The 23,081-nt window shown below is 44.9% G+C and overlaps 2 protein-coding genes across 6 annotated transcripts in view; one reads left to right on the forward strand and one right to left on the reverse strand.

The window, feature by feature from the left end:
- Nucleotides 1-6,682, reverse strand: part of NOP14 (NOP14 nucleolar protein) — a 28,757-nt gene extending 22,075 nt beyond the window's left edge. Inside the window, exons 1-3 of the mRNA XM_004432236.3 lie at nucleotides 6,366-6,682; nucleotides 2,021-2,155; nucleotides 1,135-1,276 (exon numbers count right to left, since the gene is read on the reverse strand). Of these exons, the coding sequence (XP_004432293.1) occupies nucleotides 1,135-1,276; nucleotides 2,021-2,155; nucleotides 6,366-6,560 (472 nt within the window). The 5' untranslated portion in view covers nucleotides 6,561-6,682. The remainder of the gene's footprint in view (nucleotides 1-1,134; nucleotides 1,277-2,020; nucleotides 2,156-6,365) is intronic.
- A 274-nt stretch (nucleotides 6,683-6,956) lies between these two features.
- GRK4 (G protein-coupled receptor kinase 4) overlaps nucleotides 6,957-23,081 on the forward strand; it is a 92,738-nt gene continuing 76,613 nt past the window's right edge. For 4 of the 5 annotated variants that reach the window (XM_087434836.1, XM_087434837.1, XM_087434840.1 and 1 more), the window contains exon 1: nucleotides 6,957-7,509. In XM_087434836.1, the coding sequence (XP_087290962.1) occupies nucleotides 7,458-7,509 (52 nt within the window). In that variant the 5' untranslated portion in view covers nucleotides 6,957-7,457. Of the gene's footprint in view, nucleotides 10,724-14,263; nucleotides 20,277-23,081 lie in introns of all 5 variants that reach the window. The other variant, XM_087434838.1, reaches the window with a different exon arrangement.

Raw genomic sequence — 23,081 nt, forward strand, 5'->3', positions numbered from 1 at the left:
CCGGAAGAACGGAATCTGACTTTTCCTCTTGTCCTGAGTAGCAGAGAGTCTTATACCAACAAGGCCAAGGCCACTATTCTTGTGATGAAAGACCAAGGCACCAAATATGAAGGCACCAAGGTGGTTACTTTCAGTCACAACGCATAATGACCCCCAAGTGAACTCGCTTAACAGTTAAGCGTGCACAATAAGCCTTGAACAATGAAAAGTGCAGACAAAGGCACAGAAGACAAAACTACTGGCCATTCCCTCTACAACCACGAAACCTCAACGGAGTCGTGGTTCTACTGCTGGTGCCGTGGAAACAGAACCACATGCTGCCCTAAGTTCTAAGCCTTCTACTCCTAGGATTATCCAAATAGCAAAAGGCAGTCACAGGTTTAAGGCTTTAGCTTTCCACACACTAACAAGACAAAAGCTTTGAGTCATTTTAAGTTTTACACGGTTTTGTTCTGAAGATGATGGAAAATGGGACATTCTAACTTAAAGGAATGCAAACGAATGACATGACCGCAACTTTATAAACTGGGCCCAAGATGATCAGACTTGAACCGAGTCCTAACTCAGTTCATATATTAATGTTAAATTAAAGCCACAATTCAATTTACTGCGTTATTATCTATAAATATTACTCAATATTACTTCCCCCATAAAACTGCCATAATTGGTTCCATAGTAAATAAAGACTAAAAGAATTACATAAACACTGTCAGTACACATACTAGGTCACAACTGAGAAAACAGTGGTAGCAAAGCACTGTGGGCCAGTGCAGAAGGGCTGTCAGGGTCAGCAAGGTGAGGTGATCACAGCTGGCTCACAGGTTGGACAAATTACCTTGTTTCTCTGAGCTCGTGGGTAAAACGAGCTAGGGTGAAATTCAAAGAAGATTGGGGGTATTGCAGTGCCTTCTCAGCCTACAAAAGCCTCTGTCTGTCAGTCTATCTATCTATCTACATATACACCTTCTTAAAGTTCTAAAAGTAGAAAAATAACAAAAAAATCCTGTTACATGTAGAATTTCTTGAGGCTGATGATCAGTGAAGCTGTTACCCAACAACATTTTTCTAGGTCTCCAAGAAGGGCAGGAAGAAAGTCTAATGTGAGCAGACTGTTCCCTTGCTCCCAGCCCTTACCTGACAGTGTTCCTCGCTCGTCAGCATCACTGTCACTATCAACAATATCATTATGCTTTTCGATGTCTGCCAAGGACTGGCCGTAATGAGTTAATTCTTCATCTTCATTCAGGTTGTAGATGCTTTTTTTCTCGTGTTGTCGCTGACAGAAGAGGAAAAAAAATCAGTTTCCTAAAATTTCCATACATTTTAAACAGCAAAAACCAACTATTTTTCCATTATTTGTGCAATGTAACAATGCAGCCTAAGCAGCTTATGACTATTCTGGGTCATTGGAGGAATGATTTTTTTTTTGTTTGCTTTTTTTCGTTTTCCCCCAAAGCCCCAGTAGATAGTTGTATGTCATAGATGCACAGCCTTCTAGTTGCTGTATGTGGGACGCGGCTTCAGCATGGCCGGAGAAGTGGTGTGTCGGTGCGCGCCCGGGATCCAAACCTGGGCCGCCAGCAGCGGAGCGCGTGCACTTAACCACTAAGCCACGAGGCCGGCCCTGGAGGAATGATTGAGATATAAACAGAACCCACAAAGGTAAATAAATCAAGGGACCAGCCTAAGCTACTGGTTAATCACATAGCTTTACCTGATGTTCCATGAGCCACTTGCTCTCCACCCAACCGAGGTGAAGGCAGCAGTTCAGCCAAGAACTCCAGGACACGTCACCACCACGTACTCTGGTGCAGATATTTATCCACCCCCCCGGGTATTTGCAGACGGCTGCTTCCCTGTGGCCTAGCTAGACAAAGTCAGGATACAAGACCTACCCCCTTACCTAGTGGGCAAGTGCCCACCAAGGTATAAATGAACAGCAGGCGGAGCTGCCTTCTCCCTGTGCTTGACTTCAGCATAAATCAACAGCAAAAGACCCTCCTCCAATTGTTTTCCATACCTGTTGTTCCAGAGCAAACCTCTTCATCATCTTTTCCTCTGGGCTTATGTTGCTATTGTATTCCCCAAAGCGTTTATCTGTAAATACGTTGGACTTATCCCTTTCTTTGTATTCCTTCAGTAAAGTCTGGGTACGCTGAAAAACAGATCATAAGACAATCTCACACTGGTCCCGGCAACTCTGAGCTCTGATGGCTGGGAGACCTTAGCTCCCAAAGGGGAAATGCTTCCATAAGGGGACACAATCATGGTTCTAATGAATTGGAAGATGATACGGCCACTGGTCATTTTGTATGCCTTAGCCACAGAAACCAACAGGCCAAAAAAAGGGGCTAATCTACTGGCTGGAAAGATTGAGCTCAATTACTGAGGGGAAATGGTTGCTGCCATACAAGGGAGGCAAAGACGACTACGTCCGGAACCCAGGAGATTCTCTAGGGCGGCCTTAGTACTTGCAAGCCCAACAGTGAAGGTTAAAGAAAAGCGACAGTGACCAATAAGAAAGCAGAATGAGCGAGCACAAAGAGGTCAGTCCACCAGGTAAAGAAGCCAGAGGAGCTGACGTCCTGGCTGAGAGGAAGGGCAGTACAGAACAAAGGGTTGAAAAGGAAGCCCTCTATGTCAACTCCGATGTCATGACCCATCACAGACACAAAGACTGTCGGAGCCCTGCTTATTTTCTCTTCGCTTGCTGTACACGTGCGTTCATTTGTATACATAGTCAATCCTTGTTATTTGCAGATTCCTGATTTGCAAATTTACCTACTTGCTAAAATTTATTTGTAATTCCAAACCAACTCGCAGCGCTTTCGTGGTCATTCACGGACATGTGCGTGTGGACACTGAATCCCACCAGCTCCACACTGCCCAGCTAGCACGACTTTGAGAAGCACCTAACCTCTCTCTCCCCCTATGGCCTCACCTGTAAATGGGAGATAACGGCAGTACCTACCTCAGGCTTTGTTAAGGGGCCCACAAGAGTTCACAGGAGAAGACGGCTCAGGACAGAGCTGGGCACAGCGAGCTGCTGTGTGAGCGTGAAGCCCTCAAGTCTGGGTTTGGGTCTCAGCTACACCACTTTCAACCCGAAGAAAGTTATGGAACTGCTCCCTGTCGCAGTCTCCTAACGTGTAAGACGGGGATAATAACAGTACTTCCCTCATAAGGCTGACTGTGAGGATTAAACGTATATTTCTTTTTTTTTTTTTTTAAAGATTTTATTTATTTATTTTTTTCCCCCCAAAGCCCCAGTAGATAGTTGTATGTCATAGCTGCACATCCTTCTAGTTGCTGTATGTGGGACTCGGCCTCAGGAGGGACGGAGAAGTGGTGCTTCGGTGCGCGCCCGGGATCCGAACCCGGGCCACCAGCATCAGAGCGCGCGCACTTAACCACCAAGCCACGGGGCCGGCCCTAAACGTATATTTCTTAAAGACACAATGCCTGTCCCATTGTAAGAGATCAACAGATAAATTAACTATTGTCATTTTACAAACTGTGTCAGAAACGAGGAAACTGAAGCACAGCTATAAAGTGATGGCGCTGGGACTGGCACCTGGGGGTCTCAACACAAAGCCTGCTCTCCCCCTACATTCAAGTGCTGCCCCAAAGTGCCACCACTGACTAGAGGAGAGAAGACACACGGGACAGTCCACGTACTTCCGAGGGACCGGCACAGACGAAAAGACCCAAGCCTACCCCACCAGCCCTGTTTGCCCCTGCACACACAGCATGCTTCAAATCAACTAGACGACCTACGTTCCCTCCAGACAGCTCAGCGCTCTTCATTTATTTTATTTTATTATTTATTTATTTTTTGTGAGGAAGATCAGCCCTGAGCTAACGTCCATGCCAATCCTCCTCTTTTTGCTGAGGAAGACCGGCTCTGAGCTAACATCTATCGCCAATCCTCCTCCTTTTTTTCCACAAAGCCCCAGTAGATAGTTGTATGTTATAGTTGCACATCCTTCTAGTTGCTGTATGTGGGACGCTGCCTCAGCATGGCCAGAGAAGCAGTGCGTTGGTGCGCGCCCGGGATCCGAACCCGGGCCGCCAATAGCGGAGCGCGAGCACTTAACTGCTAAGCCACGGGGCCGGCCCTGCACTCTTCAACCCCATGTCTTGCCACACTCTCCCCTACACGGGACAGGTGCCTTCGCCCCCGCCTGTAAACATCCTGCTCACCCTTCTTTGCTCGAGTCTGACTCCCTCTATGAAGAATTTTCTGACTTTCCTAACTATTATACCTTCTCCCAACTGTGAGCCACCAAAGCACTCATGTTCTACTTGTGATTCCCTCAAATACTTGAGTTTCTACTATGGGCCAAGCACTGGGGATTCAGAGGAAGCAGCAACGACCCCTCCAGGCCATTCACCCCCAGGCCTTCAGCACAGAGCGCAGAGGTGGATCTGTCAGATACCAGAGGCATGAGCAACCTGTCCTATTTGGGCTGTGGAGCCTGGGACACTATCAGAAGTGGTGACCTGAGCTGGCCTTTGAGAGATATGGGGGGATAAAATAGGCCTTTTTGGACAAACTGAGTTGCAAGAGACAAAGCAAGGACAATAGATTGGGGGCAGATTGTAAGAGTCGGAGAATGACAAGCGGAGAAGTTTAATAATAATAGCTAGTATTTAGAGAACTATGTGCTAAATGTGTTATTTTATTTAATTCTTACAACCACCAGCAGAGATAGGATGTATTCCCCACTTTAGAGATGAGAAAACTGATGCTTAAGTGGCGAAGACAACCCTGTCTATTCTAGAGCCCACACTATCTGAGCCCCTACACCTGCCCTGGGGTGTGTAACGGGGCACTCAGGAAAGTCCGTTGTAAGTCTGTCTTGTCTACTATACATACTGTCAGCTCCTTGCAATGAGGATGACATTTGATTCAATTCGAAGATCAATCGGATTGCACACTGTGTGACGGAATACAGATGATCAGCCCTTGAAGGCAGGGGCCACATCTTAATTTACCTTTTTCTCCTAGGAGCTAGAACAGAGCTTAAACCTAAGTGCTCACTGGAGCAGAAAGGCTTCACAGACATTCAAGCCAAGTGCAAGCCCCGGCCTTTACCACTTGTGGGACCTTAGGAAATCTACTTGTCCTTCCTGTGCTTTATTTTTATTTATTTATTTTTTTAATTATTTATTTATTTATTTTTCCCCCCAAAGCCCCAGTAGATAGTTGTATGTCACAGCTGCACATCCTTCTAGTTGCTGTATGTGGGACGCGGCCTCAGCATGGCCGGAGAAGCGATGCGTCGGTGCGCGCCCAGGATCCGAACCCGGGCCACCAGCAGCGGAGCACGCGCACTCAACCGCTGAGCCACGGGGCCGGCCCACTTCCTGTGCTGTAAATTTTTCACCAACCTACTAACGATGTATCTTCCTCAGAGTAACAATAAATATCGTTAAACAAACCAATGAACATGTCTCAGAAGCTGCATATAGAATTTGTCGAACTAAATTTGAAAGGTATAGAATATTCCAGAACCATAAGCACAGGAAAGATAGAAGCTATGAGACTTTCCACGGAAGGGGGCATTTCAGTTACCCCGCAAGGGACAAGGTCATGTGCTTCAAAGGAGAGAGACACTCATTCTTCAAACATCTATTGAGCATCCTGTGTAACACCTTATCCTGTGAAGAAAAAGATCCATGGTCCTCAAACCAGTAGAGCTCAAAGTCTCAACGAAGAGAGGTCATGACAGGTAGGTACAGGTGCCACGGCACCTGAGGGAGTTGGGAAAGGAGTCACAAGGAAACACACGTGTGTGCTGGGTCTCGGAAGAGGGGCAGGAGTTTTCCAGGGGAAGGTCATTCCAGCCCACGCAAAAGCAGAAGCACGAAGATACCAAAAACAGTGTAACTGACAAATGATATATACGACATACAACAGATTAACTGCGCCAGGCACTGTCCTAAAGACTTTAAATGAACACATGTAATTCTCCCAGCATCCCTAGGACATAAGTACTATCATGATGTCCGTTTTACAGACGAGGTAACTGAAGCACAGAGAAGTACGCAGCTTGCCCAAGGCCTCGAGGGTAGCCAGCGTGTGGTCCAAACCCTGGCAAGCCGGAGTCTGCGCCACGCCAGGACAGGTTCAAAAGGCAGAGGCGCGTGGTGGTCAGGTCCGGGAGGAGCACCGCCGCCCAGGGGCGGGGCGGGGCCGGGGGCAGGGCGGCGGGCGGGGGGTTAGGAGCAGCCTGGCTGGCGAGCACGAGCATCCCTTTCGATGCCCGCCGCAGGGTTAGGCGCCGTCCCTGAAGACCCCCGGCCGGGTGAAGGGGACACCCCTGCCCCGGGAGGGCCCGGCGGGCGCGCGCCCCGCTTACCTTCTGGATGGCCCGCGCGCGCGACACCCCGGGCAGCCCCACGTCGTGGCGCGTCTTCCGGCCCAGGACCTGGAACTTCTGCCTGTTGATTTTCACTTCGAACGGGTTGGGGTTGGGCCTCGCCCGGCCGCCCCGCAGTCCCGCCGGAGCCCCGGGGGCCTTCCTGTGCGCCCCAGCCGACCTGGCCTTGCCCATGGCGCACACTCGCCGCGCCCCAAGGCGCCCAATTCCCCACGGCCTCGGAGACGAGGAGGAAAGCCAGCGGCTCAAGAAGCCGGCCCGAGAGCAGCTTCCCTCAGGGAACACGTTGGGGGCCAGGGCCCGCCCCGCCCTCGTCTCGCGATAACTGAACCCGCGAGAAGTAGACAAGATGGTAAAACACCTACACGCTCCGGCTTAGCCTACTCGCTTACAGCCCAGGCGACTACAACTCCCAGTTGGCCGCGCTCTCCCGATCCGTCGCTTCCTTCCTGCGCGCGGCCTGCCGGGAGCTGTAGTGCCTGGAGCGGCGCCGCACCCGCCTCAGGGCGCCTCGGTGAGGGGCGCGTGCGCTCCCTCCTCCGGGGAGCCGTTGGCGGCGGCGGCGGCGGTGGCGGCAGTAGCCGTCGCCGCCAGGGGCGGCCCTGCCCGTGAGCCATTCCCTGGAGTGGGGCCCGGCGGACACTCGGGCAGCCGGGAGCCGGACGCTGAGGAGCGAGTTGCGCGCGCGAGGCGTGGCCCATGGGGCCACGAGCCCGGGCCACGGCGCGGCGGCGGTGACCGCGGAGACCCGCGGCGGCCCGGCTGCCGGCGCCCCTCGCCGTGCCTACACCCCCGCTGGAGTCCCCCGGCGGCGAGGGCGAGCTCTCCCCCGGCCGGCGCCGGCGCCAGCAGCGTCCGCGGCGGCGGCGGCGGGCCCGGAGGCGGCAGCGCTGGTGGTGGCCGTGGCGGCGGCGGCGGCGGCGGGGCGGCTCCTCCGGGCCCAGCGTGGGGCTCGACGGGCGGGTGGCGCCGGGCGGGCGATGCGCGGAGGCGGCGGCTCTTCCCCGTCCCCCGGCTCCTCGTGCCCGCCGAGCGCGGTCGCGGCGGCGGCGGCGTCGGCGTCGGCGATCCATGGAGCTTGAGAACCTCTTGGCCAACTCGGTGCTGCTGAAAGCGCGCCAGGGTGAGTCTATCGCGCCTCCCGACCCTACCGGGAAACTTCGACCCCGTGGATGACCCAGAACCTCCGAGGAACCGTGACCTTCACGAAAACCCCGATGCCCCGCGGAACCCCGGCCCCCTGCAAAACCCAGAACCCCCGAGGAACCACGACCCTGACCGGAACCCTGATCCCCCACGGAACCCCGGCCCCCTGCGTGACCCAGAACCTCCGAGGAGCCCCGACCCTGACTGGAACCCTGATCCCCAGCGGAATCCCTACCCCCTGCAAAACCCAGAATCTCCCAGGAACCGCAACCCTGACCGGAATCCCGATCTCCCGCGGAACCCCGACCCAGGGTCCGCGCTGCCTCACTCTTGGGAGTAGTCGGTCAGCGAGTGGTCAGCTTAGGCCGCCCTAAGGCGTAGGCTGTTCTGTCCCCTCTCTGCACCCCCTTCAGCACCTCCAGACCCAAGTGAAGGTAGTTTGCGCTCTGCGCTTGTTAGTTTGAGCCTGGTTTCGAGTCCTGCTCTGTCCCGGCAACCTCGAGTCACAGTGTCGCTTCAGCGCCAGCCGAGCAGTGTCCTGTCCAGAGAAGGCGGAAGCCGGACCACCGAGTGAAGCCAGCAAAAGGGAACCATGCCTTTGTGGTCTTTAAAGGAGGAAGAAGAGAATTCTGTAAACTACCCTGGGCGAGAACCTTCCATTCGTGTTTTCAGGCTGTTATTTTAACATAGCTTCTTTTAATAATTTTTATTTATTTATTTTTTTCCCCCAAAGCCCCAGTAGATAGTCGTATGTCATAGTTGCACATCCTTCTAGTTGATGTATGTGGGACTAGGCCTTAGCATGGCCGGAGAAGCCGTGAGTCAATGCGCACCCGGGATCCGAACCCGGGCCGCCAGCAGCGGAGCGCACGCACTTAACCGCTAAGCCACGGGGCCGGCCCTTAACATAGCTTCTTGGTTTTGAGGTTTGATCTGAAGCTTTATGGTGTGTAGGGTGGGTTTTAGCACGACCCAGTGACAGATTAAACTAGTAACAATTCACCCTTATATCAGTGTAAAAGCAGCAGTTGGCCCAGTCCTTCTGCTCAGAGACCCCTAAGTAGAGTCCTCTGTCTCAGACTGCGTGTCCCTCTCTTGCCTCCCAAGAGATCATAGAGCTGACACAGAGCTGCCCACCCATAGTTCTTTTAGCCCCTTCTTTCTTAGGAGTCGGTGATGGAGCAGCTGCTTCGTTTTTGTGCTTGGAACAGAGTAAATTCCGGCTGTAGGGGCCAAACTAGCCAGCGCAGCGTGGTTAAAGACAATCTAGAAGGAGTATTTTATGCCCAGTCCACCAGGGCTTCAGGGGTCCATCCTGGGCACAGATGTCGACAAAGTGGTGCTCCTGGGTGATGTGGGATGCTGTTGAAAAGCATCAATAAATTCTTCTTGTGATTGGAATAGTGAATAATGTTCTGTGAGAGAAATTGATCTGGAACACACATATTTTAGATGTTTGGTTTTCATTTCCTTTTTAAGCTTCCCTCCTTCCCATTTGTGTCCTAAGTGCCTCTGGAGGAAAGGTCTTGATTAGAAGTACTGGTTTCTCAACACCTTGGAGACCCTGAGTCAGAAACATTGTATAGTAGTTCTTGAAGGAACAGTGAGTGGTGCAGAGAATTAGATACCGACGTTAGGGTTTAAATGGGAGGATCTGAAATTAAGTAGTAATGAACTTTTATTTTGTGAAAATGTTTCTCATATTAAAAGTTAAAAATAGAGATCTCATCTTCTCAATATTTTTGTGCACTACTCAAGTTATTTTGAATGGAAGAACTGAGGATGGGTGGGAAGAGAACTGGGTCTTATTTTCTGTTAAGGCAGTAGGGAGTCCTCAGAGCAGTATGCCCTCTTCACATCTGTTTCAGTGGAGCACTGGTGGTGCCTAGTGTCCCTTACTCTGAAGTCCAGATTGGTCATAGAAGTGAATCATCCTCCATGGAAATCAGGTCTGACCAAGGCTAAACCTGTGTTCATTCCACTCTACCTTCAATCTGGGTATAATGTTCAAGAGGAATAGTGTATCAACCAGACTGCCTTATAATGCCGTAGAGATGAGATAACGATGTAAACATAAGTGCTCTGTAAGTGCTAAATAACATGAAACCAGTATTTTCTACCCTAAAGCCTAGGACTGCAGTGATAGTTTCAAAGGAGTTTTATTTTTTGTTCCTCTAAGGTGTTAACTCCTGGTGTATGACTCTTACAACGTGTGCCCCTGGTCAGCAGAGAGTGTTTACTCCTGTATTCAAAGAGCGTTGCTATATCAGTGTGGTTAATGCTTAGAGAAGTTGAGTATGAAATATCAGAGAGATGTGAATATATGCTGAGTGTTGGTTACAATTTAGAGCTATTTTCCCAAGTTGAAAACTCTGTGTTTATTTGCTTTAGAAGCTTGTAGAGTATTTCCCAGAAATGTCTTCTTGGACGCATGTCTGTTCATGGCTAGCTCCTCACCTAGTCTCTCTGGCTCATGTTTTAGAAAATTAAATTTTGAAATGAGTGGACATATCACAATAGTTATATGTTTGTCCGGGCAATTGCAATGTTGGTTTAATAAGTGAGTCCAGTCATTTTCCAGATTTATTTGAGTGGATAAATAAAATCAATCTCTCTCTTTTTGATCTCAAACAGAAGATGGTTAGAACCTTCCTCCTTTTCAGGAATGTTGGCAGATGATGCTGCATTGAACAAGTTTGTGTGTCACTATGCCAGGCACACTTGAAGGAAGCATGAAATGATCATATTGTTAATGAAATAAAACACAAAAACCACTACTTTTTTTTAAATTTAGGATTTTTTCCCCCTGTGTAATCCATTTGTTAAGCAATTTATACTTTTAATCACTTTAAATAATAAGCATAAGTTGTTTCACATCATACTTCTGAGGAGACTTAAACCCCATTTTATCTCTTGGAGAAGTTGGTGGCATAAATGCAGAGGAAGGAATATATGATATGTACGTATACATATATATGTAAATCATATGTATATGATTTCATGTGGACTTGGTCTTATATAGCAATTCCATTCTGATTTCAGGCTATCGGGTTACTTACCAGTTTGTTTAGCACCTGAAGCAGAGTTAATATTCCAGTTATCATCAGTGCTCTCTTGCTGAGGCTTCCTCTCCGGGATTTTTGGTTGCAAGGAGTTTCTAGAAGTAGCTTATAAACCCTTTGATTCCAGAGGTATAGTAGCCAACGTTTTTGTTTCCTTCATTGCACTTAATTTGTTCCCATACTCGAGCTATGTAATGAATTTTTGTTGTATAAATGAAGAACTTTTGTGTTTGTGTGGACCTGTTCTTTTTTTTTTTTTTTTTTTGTGAGGAAGATCAGCCCTGAGCTAACATCCATGCCAATCCTCCTCTTTTTGCTGAGGAAGACCGGCCCTGAGCTAACATCTATTGCCAATCCTCCTCCTTTTTTCCCCTTTTTCTCCTCAAAGCCCCAGTAGATAGTTGTATGTCATAGTTGCATATCCTTCTAGTTGCTGTATGTGGGACGCGGCCTCAGCATGGCCCAAGCGGTGCGTCTGTGTGCACCCAGGATCCTAACCCGGGCTACCAGTAATGGAGTGCGAGACTTAACCGCTAAGCCATGGGGCTGGCTCCAAAAGTATTTTTTTTAAGGAAACTTTTTTATAAGATAGTGCTCTCTGTTCCTTAAAGATTGGTGAACGTTGCCTTTGAAACTGCCTGGGCTTGGTGTCTTTTTCCCCCCCTTAGAAGCAGGGATGGGGATGGTTCTTTTTATCATCAGTTTAGTTTCTTTAATACTTAATGTGATAGTCAAGATTCCTGTTTTTTCTTGAGTCAAGTTTGGTAATTTCTGTTTGTTGAGAAAATTATTTTCATCTAAGTTTTCAAATTTATTTGGCATAAATGTTATTTGTAACATTACTATTTTTACAATTAGAGTTGTGATCTTTTTCATTTGCAATATTATTTGTGGGTGACTTTTATTAGACTTGCAAAAGATTTTTCTATTTATTAATCTTTTCAATGAACTAGGTTTTGGTTTCATACGCTCTTCTCTATTGTATATTTGTCTTCTGTTTTATTAATTTCTGCTTATATTATTATTTTATTTTAATTTGCTTCTAGCTTCTTGAGTTGAATGCTTAACGCATTCCTTTTTTTTTTTTTTAATTTTTATTTATTTATTTTTTTTCCCCAAAGCCCCAGTAGATAGTTGTATGTCATAGCTGTACATCCTTCTAGTTGCTGTATGTGGGATGCGGCCTCAGCATGGCCGGACAAGCGGTGCATCAGTGCGCGCCCAGGATCCGAACCTGGGCCGCCAGTAGCGGAGCGTGCGCACTTAACCGCTAAGCCACGGGGCCGGCCCAACGCATTCCTTTTTAAACTTTCTTGTTTTTCTTTTGTTTTTCGCTGAGGAAGATTCGCCCTGAGCTAACATCTGTGCCAGTCTTCCTCTCTTCTGTATGTGGGTTGCCACCACAGCATGACTTCTGACAAGTGGTGTAGGTCTATACCTGGGAACCAAACCTGGGCTGCCGAACTTAACCAGGGCCAGCCCCTAAACTTTCTTGTTTTTTGTTTTGTTTTTTTCCAAGGAGGATTCACCCTAAGCTAACATCTGTTTCCAATCCTCCTCTTTTTTTGCTTGAAGAAGATTGTCCCTGAGCGAACATCCATGCCAGTCTTCCTCTATTTTGTATGTGAGACACCGCCACAGCATGGCTGTTGAGTGGAGTAGGTCTGCACCTGGGATCCGAACCCATGAACCCGGGCCACCGAAGTGGAAGGCATGGAACTGGAAGCACTCGGCCACCAGGCTGGGCCCAACTTTCTTGTTTTATAACACACAAATTTAAGACTACAAATTAACCTTGAAGTATTGCTTAGTAGCAGCCTACAAATTTTTTAATGTAGTTCTTTCGTTTCAGTTATATTTAGTAATTTTCATTGGGATTTCTTTTTTAAGCCTTGATTATTTGAGTGTGATTTTTAAAAAATTCCAAACATATGGCACCTTTTAAAACAATCTTTTTGGGCCGGCCCCATGGCTTAGCGGTTAAGTGCACGCGCTCTGCTGCTGGCGGCCCGGGTTCGGATCCCGGGTGCGCACCGACGCACCACTTCTCTGGCCATGCTGAGGCCGTGTCCCACATACAGCAACTAGAAGGATGTGCAACTATGACATACAACTATCTACTGGGGCTTCGGGGGGAAAAAAAAAAAGGAGGAGGATTGGCAATAGATGTTAGCTCAGAGCCGGTCTTCCTCAGCAAGAAGAGGAGGATTAGCATGGATGTTAGCTCAGGGCTGATCTTCCTCACAAAAAAAAAAAAAAAAGATCTTTTTTATTTTTGGTAATGTAATTATCTGTGGTCAGATGACATGGTTTTAATGATATCAGTATTTTGATATTTGTTGAAATATACTTTGTGACCTGGTATATGGTCAATTTTTGTAGATGTTTTACCTGTTCTTAAGAAGATTATATGTTTTCTATGTGCTGGGTAAGATCTTGTACAATTATCTATTAGTTCAAGCTTGTTGGTTTTATTATATAAATAGCCTGTATTCTTATTGCCTTTTGTCTGCTTGATCTATCAGTTTCTGATAAAGGCTTGATAAAATCTCCCCCTAAGGCTGTAGATTTTTCAAATTTGCTTTTCCCAATTTGGTCGATTTTTGTTTATTTCAAGGCAATGTTAAGTGTTTACAAGTTAATGATTTTGGTATCTTCTTGGGGGTTATTATTTTATAAATTGTTATGTAAGGTACATCTCTATCTCTACCAATGCACTTGCTTTAAATTGTATTTTCATCTGATATGTCTGTTACTAGATTTACTTTCTCTTTGCTAATTTGTGTCTTTTCCCCAGCTTTTGGGTGTGTTTTTTTGAATGTTTCAAGTGTCTTGTAAACAGCATACAGCTGGATTTTGGTAGTTTATCCGGTCTAATGATCTCATTCTTCTAGAGTTTAAGTTTTAGTCCGTGTTTACATTTAATTTGATTTTTTTTTTTTTTGGTATGTATTTTGCTACTTCTGCTTTTCATTTTTTTTCCTTAATTTTTTTCTCATTCTTTCTCTTGGCTCCATAGTCTTATATAATCATAATAGCTAATATTTGAGTATTTGAAATGTACAAAGCACTGTGTTAAGTGTTTTTATGTAATAATTCATTTAATCCTGATAACCCTCTGAAAAGGTAGTTTTAGCAGTTCTATTTGCAGATTAAAAAAAAACAAAGGCACAGAGAAGTTAATAGCTTGCCCTAGTTCACGTAGCAAGTAAATGATTGGGTGCAGATTAAACCCAAGCCTAGCTTCAGGTCCTCTGCTCTAATCATATTGTGCCTTTTCAAATGCCTTTATTGTCCGAGAAGCTGTATACCTATAAGATGTGTATATTATATAAAGGTTTCCAGAACTGTGCTTACCGCTAACTATAATAATGCCAACTGAACATGAGCAAGAAAGATTGGGGAAAACTGCAATATTGGTAATTTATATTCATTTTTGAACATAGGTAGAAATGATTTGAAACAAAATGATTTGAAGCAGGTAGGCTTGTGCTTCGTTTATATCTTATCATCAGTGCAGAAGCATTTTCAAAATTAAATTAGTTCAAAGGAATCTTTTCTTTGCTAAACTTGGATTTAAAAGATTAGAGATGAACCGTGATACCTTTGGGGAGGGGCAAAGAGTTGTCCAACTGTCTTAGCCAGTCTCCAAGATGTGCTGTTTTCCAGGGCATTCACTCTATCACCTGAGGGACACTGGATCCTTCAAGACTTCATTTCTCTGGTTTGTAAAATTATTTTTAATGGTTGCTTACCTCATAGAAATGTTAGGTAGTTGAGGTTGTGTACAAAGAGCATTCAATTTCTTCATTTTGCATTATCCATTCATTAATTTGAATATTATAGTAACATAAATACAGAAAGGAAGATAAATTATAATCGTAATAGTTCCATTGGTTAATATTGTCAACCTACAGAAACAGAAACCAGTAAGAGGCAAAGAGTTTATTTGGAATCAAAGAATTGCAATTCGGGGAGCACAGATTCAGGTAGAAACACAAATAGTGTCCCAATTAAGGAGAGAGGTTCAGGGTTTTTATGGGAAAAAGGGAGGAGATGAGGTAAGTTGTATTAAAGAAGAATTCATTGGTGCTGGATGAGGCCGGGCTAGGCTTGTGCTTCATAGACTGGTTAGTGATCTGGTCATCAGCAAAGCCCAGTTTCATCAGTCCTTACAAACAGGATATTCTTGTCCTTACTGAGTTCTTGGAATGTTGGAGGTTTGGTCCGGTTTGGAAGATATAGAAAACAAGACGTGCAAGGCAGTTCCTTTGAAATGGCTGTTCTGGCTCTATTTTAATATGGCTCCACTCATGTCACCTTTCACAGTATTTTAAATGTAACATTTTTTATAAAAAACATTTGAATGAATTTAGAGAGTAGACTTAGTGTGATATTGTGATTTATAAGAAATATATATTTGGTCATTCGGGTGACCGAAATATATATTTCTCAGGTATATTTCGTCTTCATCCACAGTTCCTGGCTCACAGCTCCCAAAACCCTTGGAATTTCCTAAGTGTTGAGAGTGATAAAAGTGTCTTGTTTATGTTAATGAGGTGAATTTTTGGACCTCACCCGTGGGTGAGGACTGTTTGCCAGGAGAACCAGCCATGTGATCAAAGGATTGGAACTTTTGAGTCCTATTTCCTGATTTAGGGGAGGGCAGGGGTTGAGGCTGAATCAATTGCCAGTGGCCAAAGACTTAGTCAATCATGACTCCATGATGAAGCCTCCATAAAAACTGAAAAGGACAACTCTTTTGCCCTTTTTCGAGAGCTTCCATACTGGGGAGCCAGAATGCTTCCACACGCCAGGCCACAGGCTCCAGGAGGACAGAAGCAACTTTGTTCTAGACCTTGCCCTATGTATCTCTTCATCTGGCTGTTGAGTTGTATCCTTTAATATCCTTTGTAATAAATTGATAATCTGGTGAGTAAACTGGTTTTCTTGATTTCTGTGAGTCGTTCTAGCAAACTAATCGAATCCGAGGACGGTAACCTCTGATTTATAGCCAGTTGGTCAGAAGTACAGTACAACCTGGACTTGTGATTGGTGTCTAAAATGGAGGGTGGTTGTGGGACTGAGCCGTTTACCTGTGGGATCTGATTCTGTCTCCAGGTAGATAGTGTCAGAATTGAGGTAAGTTCTCAAGACACGCTGCTGGCATCTGAGGACTGCTTGTTGGTGTGGGGAGGCCTCCACGCACACGTTGGACTTGGGTCCAGGAACTCTTTTGCACTTAAATATTACTTAGAGTTTTAAATAGCATGTAAGATCAAGTTTTCTGGAAAGAGTTATGAAGTATTTCTTTTTACTGTATTTCTTCTTACGGGTTAGACATTTGGAGTAATTTGTGTAACAGCAAAATTATTTTTCTGCCGACAAAGGGTTAGCCCATTCTCACATAATGGTGTCTAACTTGTGTTACTGTAGTTGTGTTCCTGCTAATTTGAGTTGTTATAATCCAGCCAGGTTATTAGCAACCAGTTTGGTTTGGTTTTCTTACATTTTCTACTTTGTGTATCTAGATTATGATGGCTCTAATCATTTTTTTTTCTTGCTCAGTGAACCAAATATGGGGTTTAGTGACATTATACTGATTTGTAGGATGACAATTATCTATACAACCAGTACTCTAAAATAATATTCCTGTGCCACATTTTATATAATACCAAATCAGGTAATAGTTAGCTTGAAGAAAAGTGGTGACAGTGACCATAATTTTGGCTCTATTCTGAGACATAGAAAAACACTTGAATTAGGTCTTTCTTAAGTTATTCTTCAGCAAAAACATGAGGTGTTTTGTACATATATTTGCAAAGTCATTTATTACGATTTATGTCATGGCTATAAAGACTAATTTGGTGAAAGTATTCAATTTCCAATAGATATATGATTAATTGCTATGCAAATTACTTGCAAAATGCAAATTAATACTCTCATTACAGGTTATGCTTTGATACATTTGACCTTAAAACAGAATAATTTGTACGGTGCTTCAAACTTGTTTCAGCACTTGTTGCCCAGCTTGGCCCGCTTCCTTTGCCGTAGGACTGTCAGCACCTCCTTGAGCCCTTTATATGCCTCTCTGAGGTTATTTGCATAATGTTGTGGTCTATAGTAGTCCTCAGTAATATTTGGGAAATTAATGAATGAATAAGGGTGAGGAGATGGGTGCTCTGGGTATGTCTGGATTGGAAGCAGAGGTAGCCCAAAATGCAAGGAAGAGAAACGTGGAAGGAAGAGCAGGAAGGAGAAAGGGAGGAAATGGTACTGTATTAGTCTGCAAGGGCGGTATCAAAGGACCACAGACTGGGGGCTTAAACAACAGAAGCTTATTCTCTCCCAGTTCTGGAGGCCACAAGTCCAAGATCAAGATGTTGGTGGGGTTGGTTCCTTTTGAGGCTGTGAGGGAGAATCTGTTCCAGCCTCTCTCCCAGCTCCTGGTGGTTTGCTGGAAATCTCTGGTATTCCTTGACTTGTAGATTCATCACCTTGGTCTCTATCTTCATCTTCTATGACATTCTCCCTCTAGGCATGTCTATGTGTCCAAATGTCCCCTTTTTATAAGGACACCAGTGATGTTGGGTTAGGGCCCACCTGAGTGACCTCATTTTAATGTGATCACCTCTATAAAGACCCTCTCTCCAAATAAGATCACATTCTGAGGATTAGGGGTTAACTGGGGGTTAGGATTCTAATATATCTTTTTTGGAAAGGTAAAAATTCAACCCATAACACGTACCTTTAAAACAGATGAAGGCAGCCCATAGAGGGGAACCTTCAAACCTTTGGGCCTTCAAATGCTCTGGCCCCACCTCACTGTCTGATTTTTGGGACACAGTATGCTGCCCTAGTGAATTGTGCCTCTCATTTTTGCCCCACTCAGACTTTAGTAAATAGCCTGGGCCATGACAGTCACCGTTGATATGGGCTGCAGTCCCATGACTAAATGTGAGTTCTCTTTTCTCACCTTGTTTCTTTACCTTCTGGCCTGCATATCTTGACATGGTATACACAGAGCTACCCAGCCCACCTCGAGTCTGACTGGGCCTGGGAGAAAGGGCTTGGAAAATTGAGCTAGACTTTGCTGTGATGTGTCAGTGGAGGCTTTTGGAACCAAGGACAGCTGAATGAGGGGCAGAGTGGCTGCTCGAGTTCACCAGCATGTGTGCCCCAAGCCTGCTGCTGTGGACTGAATGTTTGTGTCCCCCCAAATTCATCTGTTGAAGCTCTCATCCCCAATGTGACAGTATTTTGAGGTAGGGTCTTTGGGAGGTAATTATGGTTAGGTTAGGTCATAAGGGTGAGGCCCTTATGATGGAATCAATGCCCTTATGAAAAGAGGGAAAGACATAAATGCTCTCTCTCTCCAAGTGCATGCTCCAAGGAAAGGTCATGTGAAGACATAATGAGAAGACAGCCATCTACAAACCAGGAAGAGGGCACTCACCAGTCACCAGATCTGCTGACACATTGATCTTGGAATGCCCAGCCTCCAGGACTCTAGAACTAAGTGTTTGTTTAAACCCCCAGTGTATGGTATTTTGTTATAGCAGCCCGAGCTGACTAAGACACCTGCAGAGAGGACCCCATTCTTCTCTCTCTCCTTCACCTTGGGACACTCTTCCTCAGACCAAGCCGGGCAACCTTGTCTGGGGAGAAGGGGTCTTTTGTAGTCATAGCTTACCCGGGTGGTACGTGGTGTGTGTGTGTGTGCGTGCATGTGCGCTACTGTGTTTAGTGATACATGGGTGAAGCCATGTTTAGAGGTGCATGGTATGAGCACTACTGAGTGTTTGTCATTTACTCTTTAAACAAGGAAGTTTTGAGTGAATTATGTGCTGGGTGCTGAGCTCTCACCTCTACCACTACACCAAACCCACCCTTGTCAAAGTCACCAGGGTCAGTTCTTAGTCCTCTACTTACTGTACCTGTGGGTTGCCCTCGATATACGAGTGAATATGTCATTCTAGACCACCATCCTCCCTGGTTCTCTACTTTTTCACAGCTTGTCCTTCTCAGACTGCTTGACTGTTCCCCTCTTGTTATCTAGACCTCTTCATATTGACATGCTCCCAAGGCTGAGTCTATGGAATCTCACTTTCTCTGTCTACACTTACTCCCTTGTATTCTCTTCTAGTAACATGGATTGAAACAAGCTACTGTCTTTCAAATTTAGATCTGTAGACTGGACCTCTCTGTTGAACTACAGCTCATTCTCCACCTGCCTACTTTACATCACTGCTTGGAAACCTCATCAGCACCAAGAAGAGTCAAAACTAAACTCTTAACACCTGCCCTGTTTTTTTCTTCTGCATCTCAGTTAATGCTCAGGCCAAAAATCTTGTATTGCCTTTTAATTTCTTATACCCTACTTCCAATCCTTGGACAAATATTTTCAGATCTCCCTTCAAAATATAACAGAATCTGATCTCTCACCACCTCCACCGCTGTCAGCATGACTCAAGCCATCAACGTCTCTCACATGGAAGACTGCAGTTGGCTGCTACTTGGTCTCAGCTTCTACCTTTCTGACCCTGCAGTCTGTTCTTAACACACCAACCAGTGTGATCCTGTTAAAATTTAGGTCGGATGTGTCAACCCTATCCTTGAAACCCTCTTTGTGGCTTCCCAGACCATTCAGAGTAAAAGAAGGAATGTTGGAATTATCAGACCAGGAATTCTAAAAAACTATGATTAATATTTTAAGGGCTTGGGCCGGCCTGGTGGCGCAGCAGTTAAGTTTGCATGTTCCGCTTCATGGGCCAGAGTTCACCAGTTTGGATCCTGGGCGTGGACCTGCTCACTGCTCATCAAGCCATGCTGAGATGGCGTCCCACATAGAAGAGCTACAACTCTACATCTATGATATACAACTATGTACTGGGGCTTTGGGGAGAAAAAAGAAAAAGAGGAAGATTGGCAACAGATGTTAGCACGGGGCCAATCTTCCTCAAAAAAAACAATATTTTAAGGGCTTTAATGAAAAAGTAGACAATGTGCAAAAACAGATGGATAAGGTAAGCAGAGTGATGGAAGTTCCAAGAAGAAATCAAGAGAAATGCTAGAGGTAGAGAAAGACTAACAGAGATGAAGAATGCCTTTGATAGGCTCATTATTAGACTGGACAGGGCTGAGGAAAGACTCTGAGTTTGAGAATATGACAATAAACTTGTAAAATTGACAAGTAAAGAGAAAAAGGACTGAAAAAAATCAGAATAGAATATTCAAGAACTGTGGGACAACTATAACAGGTATAATGTACAGGTCCAGGTGTACCTTGGAGATATTGCAGCTTTGGTTCTGGACCACAACAATAAAGCGAATATCACAATGGAGCGAGTAACATGAATTGTTTTCGTTTACCAGTGCATGTAAAAGTTATGTTTACACTATACTGTAGGCTGTTAATTGTGCAATAGCATTATGTCTAACAAAACGATGTACATACCTTAATTCAAAATATTTTATTGCCAAAATTGCTAACCAGAGGAGAGTGACGTCAGCATCATGGTGAAGTGAGCCTTCCCTTAGACTCTGCCCCCTAAGATACAGTGAAAAGAACATTCATAAGCCAACAGAGGACATTCACACAACACAATAGACATCTGAGAGACCCACACAGCCATATGTCTGAAGGTGGAGATGCTGGACCCCCATCAGGAAGTGGAAGGAGGTAAGGGGATCTCCTCTCCCTCCCCAGCAGCAATCTAGGGCACAGGTCTGCGAGTGGCTCTGCAAGGAGAAGGGGGAGGGGGCAGCTCTCTGCAGGAACGCCTTTGCTCTCCGAGTTGCCTCCCAGCTGTGGGAAAGCCTCACACAGAGGAGGCCAAGCAATTGCAAGGGTGTCTTCATCAGGCCAGTACCCCAGGAGGGCAGATAGGGAGGGCGGAGCAGGAATGCCCCCAGGATTGTGCACGTGAGTGAAAGCGCCCCTACCCCACCCGGCACACCAGCTCAGCCAGTTGGTCAGAGCAAGGGACCTTCACCAGAGCACATGTGCATATGTTTGTAAAGCAGCAGCGGTGGGTGGGCAATGACAGGCCCTGTCAACATAGATTCCAAAGGACAGGCACAGATGCCAGGGATTGCGGCAGGGTCAGAATACACAGCTCCTGCCCCCCCTTCCCCAGTGGCGGCAGGTGGAATCTGCGACCAGAAACTACCACTTTGCGAAGGCATAAATCCACCCCATCAAGTACTATGAAGAAATATATTAATACTCCAGACCACAAGGAAAATGACTGGCACCCAGAAATCAATCCTGAAGCCACAGAAATTTAAGTCTTAATGACAGAGAATTCAAAATAGCTATCATAAAAAAACTCAGTGAGTTACAAGAGAATTTGGAAAGACAGTTGAACGAAATAAAAAACAAAATTAATGAACAGAGAGGATTCTTCACGAAAGAAACTGAAACCGTAAAGAAAAACCAATCAGAAACGTTAGAGATGAAACACACAATGAATGAGATAAAGAAAAGTCTGGAGTCCTTGAATAACAGAGCTGATATTATGGAGGACAGAATTAGCAACTTGGAGGACAGAAATATAGAAATGCTTCAGATGGAGGTGGAGACAGAACTAACACTAAGAAGAAATGAAGAAATTCTCCAAGAAGTATCCGACTAAATTAGGAAATGCAACATAAGGATTATAGTTATTCCAGAGGGAGTAAAGAGAGAGAAAGGAGCAGAAAGTGTGTTCAAAGAAATAGTAGCTGAGAACTTCCCAAACCTGGGGAAGGAGCTGGAATTGCCAGTAAAAGAAGCTAATAGAACTCCTAATTACATCAATGTAAAAAGACTTCTCCAAGGCATATATTAGTAAAACTGGCAAAGTGTCAATGGCAAAGAAAAAATATTAATGGCAGCATGTCAGAAGAAAATAACATACAAAGGAACTCCTATCAGGGTTTCATCAGATTTCTCACCAGAAAGCTTACAGGTTAGGAGAGAGTGGAATGACATATTCAAAATTCTGAAAGACAAAAACTTTCAGTCAAGAATACTCTAGCCAGCAAAAATATCCTTCAGATATGATGGAGAAATAAAAACTTTCCCAGATAGACAAAAGCTGAGGGAGTTCATGGCCACAAGACCCCCCACCCCCAAGAAATGACCAAGAAGGCCCTCATACCTGGAAAAGAAAAGGAGTTTACAAAGCCTTGAGCAAGGAGATAAATAGGCAGACAAAATCAGAAAATTGCAACTCTCTATCAGAACAGGCTAGCAAACAATTTTAACATTAAAGACAAAGGGAAAGAAAACATCAAAAATAACTATAATCTCTTAACCACAAACTCACAAAATGGAATAAGTCGTGACAACAATAACTTAGAAGGGGAAGAGGAAAGGGATGAAACCACCTTAGACTAAGGAACTAAGAGGCTATCAAAAAATGGACTATCTTATCTATAAGATTTTTTGTACAAACCTCATGGTAACCACTAAACAAACAATCAGAACAGAGACACATGATAAACAATGAGAAAACCATCATAGAGAACTATCAAACTGAATTGGCAGTCCGAAATACATGGGATGAGAAACGGGAAATACAGAATAACGGGAAAACAAGTGATAAAATGGCAGCATTAAGCCCTTATATATCAATAATCACTCTAACTGTAAATGGATTGAATTCTCCAATCAAAAGACAAGTGGCTGGATGGATTAAAAAACAATACCCAACAATATGCTGCCTCCAGGAAACACAGCTCTAAAGACAAACACAGGCTCAGAGTGAAGGGATGGAAGAAAATACTCCAAGCTAATGGCAACAAAAGAAAGCAGGTGCTGCCATACTTATATCAGACAAAGTAGATTTCATGATAAAACAGGCAATAAGAGACAGAGGAGCAGTATATGATGATAAAAGTGACACTCCACCAAGAAGACGTAACACTTATAAATGTGTGTGCACCCAATGCAGCAGCACCGAAGTACATAAAGCAACTATTAACAAATGTAAAAGGAGATATTAACAACAATACAATAATAGTAGGGGACCTTGGCACACCACTTACATCAATGGATAGATCATCCAGACAGAAGTTCAGTAAGGAAATAGTGGAATTAAATGAAAAACTAGACCAGATGGACTTTAGTAGATATATATAGAATACTCCATCCAAATACAACAGATTACACATTCTTCTGAAGTGCACATGGAACATTCTCAAGGATAGACCATATGTGGGGAAACAAGGCAAGCCTCAATAAATTTAAGAAGATTGAAACCATATCAATCATCTTTTCCAATCATAATGCTATGAAACTAGAAATCAACTACAAGAAAAAAGTTGAGAAAGTCATAAATAGGTGGAGACTAAACAGCATGCTACTGAACAGCCAATGGATCATTGAAGAAATTAAAGGAGAAATCAAAAAATAGCTGGAGACAAATAAATATGAAAAGACACCATACCAACTCATGTGGGATGCAGCAAAATTGGTCCTAAGAGGGAAATTTGTAGCAAT

Source organism: Ceratotherium simum, chromosome 8, assembly GCF_057802395.1.
Source record: "Ceratotherium simum simum isolate JZ-2026a chromosome 8, ASM5780239v1, whole genome shotgun sequence".
NCBI lineage: Eukaryota > Metazoa > Chordata > Mammalia > Perissodactyla > Rhinocerotidae > Ceratotherium > Ceratotherium simum.